General features: G+C 37.8%; 1 protein-coding gene across 2 annotated transcripts in view; it reads left to right on the top strand.

Moving 5' to 3' along the window:
- The window catches only part of UNC13C (unc-13 homolog C), a 515,697-nt gene that overhangs the window by 294,659 nt on the left and 208,110 nt on the right, over positions 1-12,928 (top strand). For both annotated transcript variants that reach the window (XM_008143163.3, XM_028147779.2), the window contains one exon: positions 1,345-1,473. In XM_008143163.3, the coding sequence (XP_008141385.2) occupies positions 1,345-1,473 (129 nt within the window). The remainder of the gene's footprint in view (positions 1-1,344; positions 1,474-12,928) is intronic.

Raw genomic sequence — 12,928 nt, 5'->3', positions numbered from 1 at the left:
GACTAAAATGCTAAGTGTCCATCCAGGTAATGACCTCACATAGCAACGCCTGGCTTCCTCTCCTTAGCTACTAGCCTTCTTGCAGTTTCTTCAGCCCAGGAACACGACTTGCTTTATAGCTAGGTGGAAACATTTCACACTGTAACCAAATGTCTGTGAAGCATTTTTCTGTGCCTTATCTCATTTGATCCTCACAGAAGTCCTAGAATAGGTAGATAGGAGACTCAGTGGAATCCTATTTCCTTTCCATTAGCCAGAAAACGGAGATTTAGAAAGCTTAGAAACTTGACCCGACTGAAAATAAGTAAGAAATGGTGGACCTTGAAAATGACTTCAGGTTTTCTCACTGCACAGAATATATTCAAACACTGCTGCAGTTAAATATTTTACCCTTTGTTCTCCCTGTGTGATCACAATAATAATCTGCTTTGTGTTGATATTTACTGTTGTGTTGCTGACAATTACCTGAAAGAGAAGTTGGGGTATTTCACTGGGCTGGAAAAAGTTTAGCTAAATCAGAAAACAGGTCTAATTAAGCAGGTTTATTCTATATCTATAAAAGGCTAAGTTGGCTCTCGCATGCATGATACATATAAAGCCCTTACTGGCGCCAATCGCACACGTGTGTTTCTATCTGCCATTGTTGATTGTGAATTTGGTTGACACTTGTATTATAGAGAAAGGGCAAATAGTGATATTAAAATATTTCTTCTAATTAATTTTCTTTCAATGTGCACAAATTCATGCACCAGGCCACTAGTGTAATATATTTTACTGATTTTTTTAATCTACTAAAATTTAGCTCCATAATGAAAGGGATTTGTTAAAATAATATTTTTTATTGATTTAAGAGAGGAAGGGAGATAGAAATATCAATGATGAGAGAGAATCATTGATTGGGGGGGATTGAGCCTGCAACCCAGGCATGTGCCCTTGGCCAGAATCAAACCCGGGACCCTGTAGTCTGTAGGCCGATGCTCTATCCACTGAGCAAAACTGGTTAGGGCTGAAAGGGATTTTTGTTTCTGTTGTTCATTGCAATATAACCATTATCTGGCATATAAGTGACAAATATTTGTCAAATGATTGAATTAATTAATTAATTAAATGATGTGATTGTTCACATTTAGTGTTTCTATTTGAATATTTACAACTATGAACATTTTCAATGAGTTGTCACATTAGATAGTTAAAATGAATATTTACTCATTTATAACATTCTATGACCACATTTTTCCTGAACTTTGAAAAATCAACTAAAAACATTTATTGAAATAGTTCGAGTTGTTTATACTAGATTGCAATGTTCCATTTTTTAATTTAAGAAAATAATTTCTCTGTCAGGTTCTGGAGCTGCAAAACCCCCCAAAGGCCAGCATGGTGGTAAAGGACTGTGTCAGAGCTTGCCTGGATTCTACGTACAAGTACATTTTTGATAATTGCCATGAACTCTATTCCCAGCTAATAGACCCGGTAAGAAGAGATGTGTGTCTTTCTGTTTTAATATCTGTTTCCATAAGTTCAGAATGACAATAAATGGGAAATTATGTTCATTTAATTTCAATTACCTAGATGTTTTAAGAATTTTCATATATTTTTTCTTTATATTTGAACATCACTTTTATATACATGAAATAATTCACTTCTTACGATAACTGTATATAGTAAAAGTGGATTTATTGTTCAAGTTTTCAGGTGAGAAATCAGTTTTAGAAGAATTAAGTGATTTACTCAGGGTCACACAGTGGACAAGTGTCAGATTTGGAACTAGATGTAGGATTCTAACTCCTCCTCTTATGTTTTTCCCTTATTTCATACTGCCTCCTTTATTACGTTTTCTCATAAAAATGATTGATGGAGAAAGTTTTATAGAATTCAATGGTAAAATTGTCATACATATTATGTAAATTTATTATTAAGAAATATTTTTAAAATATAAAAGGAAATACAAAGAGTAAGTCAAACATGCATATATTTACCACTTAGATAACCACATGTTAATATTTAGCAGTAATCACTCTGCTTTTTATTGTTTAAAGGTATTAAATGTTATACATGAAATGGCAATTCACTTTGCAGTTCTTCCAAATTTTATTTCCCTCTCTTCCTCATCCTTAAGAGATGAATACTATTTTAATATTGGTCTTTAAACATCTTTCCATATATGCTCAATGAACACTTCAGTTTTATTTTCTGTGAATTACCTATTAATCTTTTGCTTATTTTTCTTTTGGCTAGCTTATATTTTACTTATTAACTTGTAGTAAATTCTAAAACATATTCTAAATATTTTTTGTTGATTATGATATTTAATATATTATTTCCTTCTTTAGGTGTGATGTCTTTTGATTGCATTGAAGTTTTCTAATGCATGCTATGATTTATACATTGCTATTGCTTCTATAAAACTAATGTTAGACAGTGGCTTTTTAACATATATCTATTGCCTACTTCCCTGAAGAATGCAGTTTTTCCACTAGGTATTTATAGTTGTACAGTTATATATGAACTTCTTGGTTAATTGAGTGGGGCAGATTCTAGAAAGCATATATTGTATGAAGGTAAGTGGTAAGTTTCTCATGGCATTGAATCTTTCTGGGGCCATTGATTCCTTAGCTTAATAGGAGAGAAAAATAAAGCTGATGTTTGTCAGTGTATAAGCAAAACAATATATAACCACATAATTGCTTATAACTTTAGTTTGTCATTCATGCTAGATGAGCTCTAGTTTAGAAACTTGGTTCTCTGACATTTCTAGGGATTAAATTGTCTCTCACTTACACGCTCCCATGGGGTGGCTTTCTAGTGGCTTTCCTTCGTCTGTTTTCTACTCTCCATCTTCCATTGGAGTATTTTTCAATTGTTCTTTTACATTTTCACATCATTATCTTTATTTCACCTAAAACATAAAATTGAAACTTTTATTATACCTTATAAGTTACCCATATGCAACCTTACTAGTCCCAATTTCCCACTCCTTACACCTTCAAACCCAAACTTATCCCTTTCATGGGCCCTAACCCCTATTATTACCATAAATTCACATCCATGCACTTATGTTTCCTGTTCTATATGCCTAAAATGTTCTTCTTCTGTTCTCTGCCTTCATTATAATCAAACTTAAATATGACCTCATTCTGCTAAATTGCACCTAGCAAATGAATCAAATCAAGGTAAAGTGGCATACCTTATTTAGTGTCTTTCTAATATAATAATAATAAACAGTTTTATTTATATGAGAGATATAGAAATGGGGGAGATCCCATAAAGCAAACATGCCCCTAACAAAAATTCAATAAATTGTTATATCAAAATGAATCTAATATACCGTAATATTTACTGACTTGATTTTCAAAAAAGATACGTAATTTACCAGCCAATTTGTTTTCATTATAAGTAGAAAGATCTATAGATTTTATATAAAGTATTGTCAGTTGTGTGGAATGGTTGCAGCTAAGCTTTAATTCTAATAAAAAGACTTTTCTTGTAAACTTTGTTATTATTTGAAATTCTAAAAGAACGCCCATTAACACTGAGTAGTTTAAGAAACGAATGCTTTCTAGAGACTTTCTGAAACCATTTCAGGCCAATTTCAATAATTAAGGCTCATCTCTTCTCAGTTGACCTGTAGCTTTGTTGTCCTGGGATCTTAAGTCACACCAGGAATTTCCCTCAAATTCTGATGATGGTATCTTCAAAGTTAAGTACCTTCACAAAATTAACCATCTTCATGATATATCCAAAATCTGATCACTTTTCACGAGCTCCATGTGTCCACGCTGGTCTGAGCCACCATCATCACTCACTTGGATTGCTACATAACTTCCCAATAGATCTCAATGTTTCCACCCTACCACCTTATGTCTGTTCTCACCAGAGCAGCAAGAATGATCCTTTTAAAAAATTAAGTCAGACCATGCCACACTTTTGCACAGAATATTCTAAAGTCCCTTCATTTTAGGCAAATTTAAATTCCTTAAAATGGCCTATGAGACACAGGATCTGGCCCATGTTGCACCTTCCACCCCACTTACTCTATTACTCTATCCTTTGCACATATCATCCTGTGAGTGACAGCCAAATAAGAGTTTACCCACAAGAAAGTAACATGAATAATGCTGTACCCCTGGTGTTATGACAGTACCTGGATTATAGCAGATGCTCAAAAAAGCATTTATTGAGCCCTGGCCAGTGTGGCTAAATTGATCAATTGATTGAGAGACATCCAGTGCACCGAAAGGTCACCATATCGATCCCTGGTCAGGGCACCTGCCCAGGTTGTGGATTCAATCCCCAGTCAAGGTGTGTACAAGAAGCAACCGATCAATGTTTCTCACATTGATGTTTCTCCCTCTCTCCTTCTTCCCCTTCTCTCTCTCTCTCTCTCTCTCTAAAAATTGATGAAAACATATATATTTTTAAAAGCATTTATTGAGTGAAGTGAATAAAGGAGTAAACAATTTTTCTCAAACAATAAGTATATACAAGTATCTTGGGCCTATTATAAATAAGACTGAAAGAAGTACTCTGTTCTGTGGTAGACTCTCAACAGAGCAGCAAGAATGTGCTCTCTGAGAGGAATTGATGAAAGCCTCATCTAGTCCCAACCTGTAAACACATCCTGCAATATCCTTCAGGTCTCTTCTGCTTCAGTAACCTGGAAGGACACACATTCCAGATGGTATAGCTCCCAGATGGAGGAGGGATAGCCAGCCAGTTCTAGTCTTCGGATATTTAAGAAATAATCCATTATCACATTAACTCACTGAAATATAGAGATTTATTACCACAGCACAACTTGGCTTATTTTGACTAATAGACCTTTAAATCCATTTCCAACCTGCCACATGAACTATTTACTGTTCATTTATGTTTATATGACTCTCCTATCTATAACTCTATAATCTCCATTCATTCATGGGACTAAGTCCAAACTCTTTGCCATATCCAAAAGCCCTCCAACAGCTGAGCTCTGACTATCTTTCCTCATTTCAACCTCATTTCCACTTTATATTCTATGATTCAGCATACTAAACTTGCTGATGCCTTTGTCTACATTGTCTTTGGATGCTTTTGAAGTTGCTTCACCTCCTCAAGCCTCCTCATAGCTAACTCTAGCTCATCTGAACTGTTCTTCAGAAAGCCTTTAGGACCTCTCCTACCTGAATTAGGTGTTTCTGCTCTCAGTGCCCATAATACACTGATATTAGTACACCAATGCACTCATGCTGAATTTATTAGGTGCATAAAGTAATATCTGTTTTGCCTATCTTTCCAAGTAGGCTGTGAGTTTCAGCTTTGTAGCCCCAATGTTCAGTTCTGTGCCTGACACAGAATAGGGTTGATAAAATAATTAATAAAAATAAATTTTATAAAAATAGCTTTATGTTACTTAGTTATTTAGTCTCCTTCAACAACTCCACTTTCAAACCTGTGGTTTAGAACTTGATCTCTGATATCAAATTCCAACTCTACTCCTTATTAGTTCTGGGGCATTGGATGAGCTACTTAGCCTCTTCACGTCTCACTTTCTTCATTAGGACATATTTTTAATATTCATGTTACTTCTGTTTTATCTGAGTTTTCTCTAGATGATTTAATGCCTGAAGCCCAAAAATAAGAATTTCAGGGTTGTTAGACACAGTATAATTCTGATTATTTAAATGGAGAAGCATACTTTCTCCAAAGGGGTTTTGAAGAGCCAGATGAAAATAGTGTTTGGAATAAAAATTGAAATTACTTTTGACAGAAAGTCAAAATGATCACAGTTAGAAGAACAGGATAGGAATGTGGTCTCTAGAGGCTGGCTGCTCACTCATGGAGCAGCATTTACCATTTACCTTCAAATGTGGACATACATGACTGATCTCTTGCATAAAGATACCTAAGAGATCAGACTATAAATTAGACCAATGTTGTCAATTATATTTTGTTAAATAATAATGAGTTCTAAGAATCTTCACATAAGCTTATTAGCTTTTTGAGTAACCATTTTATAAAATGCCTTTTCTATCTTATGCCAATTTTTAAAAACTAGAATCTCTGTCTGTGTGTTTTTTTCTGGTTGATATTTGGCATTTGTTAGTTCTTTGTCAACTTTTGACATGGCAGAGATTTCTCGCAACCCGTAATTTTTCTTTATCTTTGTCTGCCATAGCATAAATTTATATAATGAAATTGATCAATATTCCTTTTTAAAAGTTGTTTTTTGGAGTTTTAATAAGTCTGTCCTACCCATCCCACAGATAGAAGGTCTCTTTGTATAGACAATAAAATGGATATGTTCTGGCTTGGTAATAATCACTGTTAATTAAGATCACCCAGCTAATTTCTCAGGTGTTATTCCATGTTCCTAAAGCAATCTACAGATTTTCTTTTTATATAGATAATCTTCCAGGGGAGAATAAAACAAAACAAGTCTCAAGTATATTTGTTTGTTTGTTTTTTATTGAAAAAAAAACAACCCACTAATTTGTTCCCTAAGCTCTCCTCAGAACCTACACTAGTACCTAGCATTAATAGCACTGAATATCTGTCTGTCTGTCTGTCTGACCATCATCCATCCATCTTTTTACTTACCTATCCATCCATCCATCCATCCATGAAAAAATTCATATTTTTGCTTGAACTCTCTTTGTTTCCCTCCCAAATCAAATTTCCCTGTCTCTTACCTCTGAGGCAATCTCTATTATGAATTTGATATTAGCTTTCTGGTTCATCTCTATGTACATTTATTATATATCTATTATCCATTTTTGGTACTTTCTGTATCTTCATCAATTTCTCATATACTACCTCATAAAGACAAGTAGTACAGTGGTATGGTTACATGTGCTAACTCCAGAACCAGACTGCCTAAATGTTATTTGGTAGGTCTGAAATTTTTAAAGCTCAATATTCCTTTTTTGAGAACCAGTGTTCTCAAAACTATACCACCTGTACAGGCTGATACAGTTTGGTACATTTTACTGAAGTTTTACAGCTATCTATCACATTATTACACCACAATTTGCATATCAACTCCAGTGTCTCATTTTTATAAAAAATAGTGCAATGAATAGGTTTGTGGTGGAAGTGATGTGTGCAACTTCCAGTCTGTAACCTTAAAGAACAGGAGCATGCTCTCCTTTTCCCAGCCCTCCCATTTCTGTTTAAAATACTATAAACTTGCCATCTTGTGTCATGTGGTCAAAAGCACCCTCTATTTTTTCATGTGTTAAATGCCTTTTCACTTGCGTGATTCCTATATAAACACTGAGTTTAATGAGAACAGAAACTCTATCTGTCTTACTATTGAATTTATAGCATAAAACAGTGTGCTTCTTATACAGTAGCAGAGATCAATAAATGCTTGCTTACTTAATGGAACTTTGATACAAAAACCTCTTTTTTAAAATTTATTTTCAGTTACAGTTGACAAACAACATTATGTTAGTTTCAGGTGTACAACATAGTGATTAAATATTTATAGACCTTATCAAGTGAACACCCAGTAAGTGTAAATGTCCATCTGGCACTATACATAGTTATTATAATACTAGAGGCCCAGTGCATGCGGACACCTGGCTACCCTGCTGTTGAGAGGCGCAGCTGGGTGTCCGCAGCAGGCCCCCTCAGCGGCCGCGGATCCGTGCTTCTCAATGGCCAGATAGGCCACCCCGAATCCCGCCCCCCAGCCTCCCGCCGCCCAATCATGGGCGTAGCGGAGTGATGGTAATTTACATGTTACTCTATTATTAGATAGGACTAGAGGCCCAGTGCATGAAAACTCATGCACTGGGGGGATCCCTCAGCCTGGCCTGTGCCCTCTCGCAGTCCAGGACCCCTTGGGGGATGTCCCACTGAAGGTGTAGGCCCAATTCCCCAGGGCAGTGGGCTTAAGCCATTAGTTGGACAACCTTAGCACTGCCGTGGAGGTGGGAGAGGCCCCCACCACCACCGCTGCCCTGGCCAGCCATGAGCCGGCTGAGCGGTGCTCCCCCTGGGGAAGCGCACTGACCATCAGGGACAGCTCCTGCTTTGAGCATCTGCCCCTGGTGGTCAGTGCGTGTCATAGCGACTGGTCCCCAGGTGTTCTGCTGTTAGGGTAAATTTGCATATTACCCTTTTATTATATAAGATTATTGACTATATTCCCTATGCTATACTTTATATTTCATGACTATTTTTATAACTGGCAACTTTTGCTTCTTAATCCCTTCACCTTTTATACCCATCACCTTAATGCCCCTCTCATCTAACAAGTATCAGTTTGTTCTCTGTATATATGAATTTGTTTCTATTCTGTTTGTTCATTTATTTTGTGAGGTTTTTGTCTTATTCTAAATATAAGTGAAACCATATGGTATTTGTCTTTCTCTGAATTGTTTCACTTAAAAGAATAACCTCCAGATCCAGTTTATCTCAAGCAGCAAAATTTCATTCTTTTATATGACTGAGTAACATTCCATTGTGTATATGTAGCATATCTTCTTTATTCAGCTCTTGATAGACACTTAGGTTGCTTTCATATCTTGGCTATTGTAAGTAATGCTGTAATGAACATAGAGGTGCATATATCTTTTCTAATTAGTGTTTTAGATTTTTTCAAATAAATACCCAGTAGAATTGCTAAATCACATGGTGGTTCTATTTATTTTTTTTTAAAAAAAACACCTCCATATGTGGTTTTTTTTAATAGTGGCTGCACCAATTTACATTCCTACCAATAGTGCACAAAACTTCCCTTTCTCTACATCCTCACCAGTACTTACTCTTGTCTCTTTTACAATAGCCATCCTGACAGGTTTGAAGTGATATGGCATTGTGGTTTTGATTTGCATTTTCCTGATGATTAATGATATTGAGTATATTTTCATGTACCTGTTAGCCGTCGTATGTCTTCTTTGGAAAATGTCCATTCAGATCAAATGTCTTGAAGGAGTGTCCTCATTTACAAGATGAACCTCATCGTGCAACTTTGCTACCTAAGTTGTCTCTCAAACCTAGACAGCTCTTGGTTGTCTCTACAAGTGTGACAAACTCGAAGCCTGTCACTCAGGCCAAAGCTCCAGGAAAATAAATATTAATACTTATTCACTAAAAGTAATTTTTTTTAAAATTTCTTTATTGATTAAGGTGTCACATATTTGTCCTCATCCCCCCATTCCCATCCCACACCCCTCCCCACACATGCCCCCACCACCCTGTTGTCCTTAACTGCTGGTTAGGCTCATATGCTTGCACACAAGTCCTTTGGTTGATCTCTCCCCTTTACCCCCACCCTCCCCTTCCCTCCCTCTGAGGCCCGACAGTTTGATCCATGCCTCCTTGTTTCTGGGTCTGTTCTTGTTCATCAGTCTATGTTGTTCATTATTTCCCCTAGATAAGTGAGATCATGTGCTATTAGAAATACACTTATAAGAACCGAAAATGAGACAAGCAATAATGGTTATGGTGACAGGCAAATGAATCAGTCTGTAGTGAGTTTCTTTCTGGGCCAACAGTTCTTTTGAGACCCAATTTCAATGTCCAACAGTTCCTTATGTGTACATGTCAGCACTGACATTACAGTTCTGGATGGTGGACAAATGGTGGTAATGCAGGTCTGACTCTGTCTGGTTTGGTCCTGGGCAACCTGCAGTGATGCACAGCTGCTAAATAAAAGTAATTTTGTATTTTGATGTAAAATGTGATGAAAGTATTATCTTGAAGAGTATTTTACTGCAAGTTTAGAAATAAAAGCTAAGAATGGATTATAGTGTAGAATTAAATCAACCAATAACATTTTTTTTGCTGTTTTCCCTTTCTGAAATACAGCCTGGAGAACTGTATAAAGACTCTTGTTTTCTTATAGTATGTAACAGGTCTGTTTATAAATGGTTTTCATGAAATGTTAAATTTGAAAATAGTTGTCAAGGTCAGCTTTAGGAATAAAATTATTTTTTCCATTTTAACCTCCATACCTGAAATCCTAAAAAAAAACAACGTTAATTTTTATCCTACCTAATAAAAAGGTAATATGAAAATTGACCACACCATCGACACACCCACAAGCCACACCCACCAGCCAATCAGAGCAAGTATGCAAATTAACCCAACCAAGATGGCTACAGCCACAGAGAGCAAGGTTTCCCAGGTAACAGAGCAAGCCAAGCTTTCTGTGAGCTATTGCAGACCTAAGCCTCCACTCAAGCTACAAAGTTTCAGTTAATAGAAGGTAAACAAATTCAAACAGAAATGGCGGCAGAATGGAGCTTGAGAGAGCATGCCAGGGTTGCCGGCGGCAACAGGGGAAGCAAAGCTTTCCGCACACCCTGTCCGGGCCCAGCCTCTGCTTAAGGCTACAAAGTTTCAATTATAGAAGGTGAATTAACTGCCACAGAAATGGCTGCCGGCCTCAGAGGGAGCAGCAGGCTTGGCTCCGCTCCAGGCTACAAAGTTTCAATTGTAGAAGGAAAATAAATTCCAGATACCTGGGCCTCCGCTTGGGTTTCCAGGAGGCGTGGCTGGCCTGCAAACCACCACAGGCCCCTCGCTCAGGCCGCTCCATGCCCCAAGGTAACCCCCACCCTGATCTGGGACACCCTTCAGGGCAAACCAGCTGGCCCCCACTCCTGCACCAGGCCTCTATCCTATCTAATAAAAGAGTAATATGCAGATTGACCATCACTCCAACACACAATATGGTTTCCCCCATGTGGTCAAAGATCCTGCCCCCATGTAGACACAAGATGGCCACCACAAGATGGCCAGCAGGAGAGGGCAGTTGGGAGGCACCCGACCTGCAAGGGAGGGCAGTTGAGAGGGACCAGGCTTGTAAGGGAGGGCAGTTGGAGGTGACCAACCCTGCAGGAGAGGGCAGTTAGGGGTGACCAGGCCGGCAGAGGAGGGAAGTTGGGGGCAAACAGGCTGGCAGGGGAGCAGTTAAGCATCAACCAGGCTGGCAGCGGAGTGGTTAGGGGGTGATCAGGCTGGCAGGCAGAAGCGGTTAGGGGCAATCAGGAAGGCAGGCAGGCAAGCTGTTTGGAGCCAGCAGTCCTGGATTGTGAGAGAGTACAGGCTGGGATCGGGCCTAAACAGGCAGTTGGACATCCCTCCAGGGGTCCCAGATTGGAGAGGGTACAGGCTGGGCTGAGGGACAACCCCCCTCCGTGCATGAATTTCGTGCACCAGGCTTCTAGTTACTATATATTTTACTATATATTTTCACATAGCTTTTGTACACTAATAAATTTTTTTAAAAGATGAAGCAGAAATTAAGAGGTTTTATCAAGCTCCTATATTTAAAAAAATACTTCAAGCTATAAAAATAGATAAATTGCAGGTGTAAACTTTTTAGGAGAGACTGACTTAGATAATCACTAAGATGGCAAGTAGAGGTGGGAATACAAGCGAACAGACTACAAAGGAATACAAATGCTTTCATCCTTTTAGTAGACTATTCTGTGGTTAACATATAAATTACCCTTGTTCTTGGCATAGCATTTTCTTACAAAACTCATTCTTCCTTTTTTAAAAAAAATGTTTATCTTTCCTTGATTATTATCAAAAGCCAAATAGGCCTTACTATGCTAGTTATAGTGTTTCCTAAAGATATCTGACTCTATTTGTTTTTGTGTTTTAAAAAGGCTTAAGAGGATTCTGTATTTAATCAATATGCAATCTGGATTCTTTTCTTAATCAATTTAAATGTTCAACATTTAATCATGTGAAAATGTAATGGACTAGGAAATACAGTCAACACTGAGCTGGGGAAGCACCAAGGATAAATTTTCTTTGCTGCACTATTATCTCTACATGTAGGGTGACTTTAAGCCCCCCAAATTTGCCAATCTGTGTAATAAGTTGGTATTTGTCTTTCTCTGAATTGTTTTTCTCTGTGTATTTTCTATTGCAGATAAGGCATTAAGCTAGATGCTAGGTGAACTAGAGTAAATAACTCAAAGCCTTGCTTTCAAAAATTATTTTCTACTAAAGAGTTCACAATGTGTAGTCATGGGTTATAGCATCAGCATCATCTGGGAACTTGATAGAAATGCACATCTGAGGCTCCCCTCGGATCCCAGCAATTACTGAATCCCAGAAACTCTGAGGGTAGGATCCAGCAAACCGTGTTTTAGCAAGCCCTCCAGGCGATTCTGATGCGCACTCATGTCTGAAAATCACTGATCTACTGCATAACTCAGACAAGGGGCGAGTACAATACAGTGTAGAAAGTGCTCTGAGAGAGAAAAGATGGGGTGTTGTATGAGCACATGGGAGGCTCATGTAATGCCCTGTGGGGGTGAGGAATCAGGGAAGGCTTTCAGGAAGAAGTGACTTCCAAGACAATGTAAAGGATAAGTAAGAGTTAAGCACGCAGGGGATGTTAGGAAAAAGAAGGATGGCGAGGGACAAAAGGCAGAAGAGTTTTACAAATGAAGGAGTGTTCCACATATGCAAAACCTCAGAGGTGAATGAGGGTTTGATTCCTCTCAGAACTGAAGGCTGGAACAACTGTGACAGACCAACCACAGTGCTGAGCTGATCATGAGGCTTAATCAGGGGTGAGGAATGTCACAAGTTATGTGATATTAGTAATAGTGAAAGTTATAGGGACCACAGATAGTTTCCTTCCCTGGTGATAGATGAGGCGGAAGAGGAAAGTAGATGCTTTGAAAACCAAGTTAAGGAGTTTGAATTTATTCTGCAGGAAACGTAAATCCACTGAGAATTTTAAGTCAAAGCAAGGCATGATGGGATTTGTGTTTTATAAAGATGGGTCTGGCTGCAGAACAGAGAATCAATTGGAGGGGTAAGACTAGAAGCAAGAAGACCCTCTAAAAGGCTAGTTGGGTAATCTGGCTGAGCTATATTTTGTAATAGACCTTGACATGTTCTTGCTATAATAATTTATTTACAAAAATGTGCTCTGGGTCATCAATGTATGTTGAGTAAGAATAATGCA

This window comes from Eptesicus fuscus, chromosome 5 (assembly GCF_027574615.1).
Source record: "Eptesicus fuscus isolate TK198812 chromosome 5, DD_ASM_mEF_20220401, whole genome shotgun sequence".
Lineage (NCBI taxonomy): Eukaryota > Metazoa > Chordata > Mammalia > Chiroptera > Vespertilionidae > Eptesicus > Eptesicus fuscus.
This window is presented reverse-complemented; position numbering and strand designations above follow the sequence as displayed.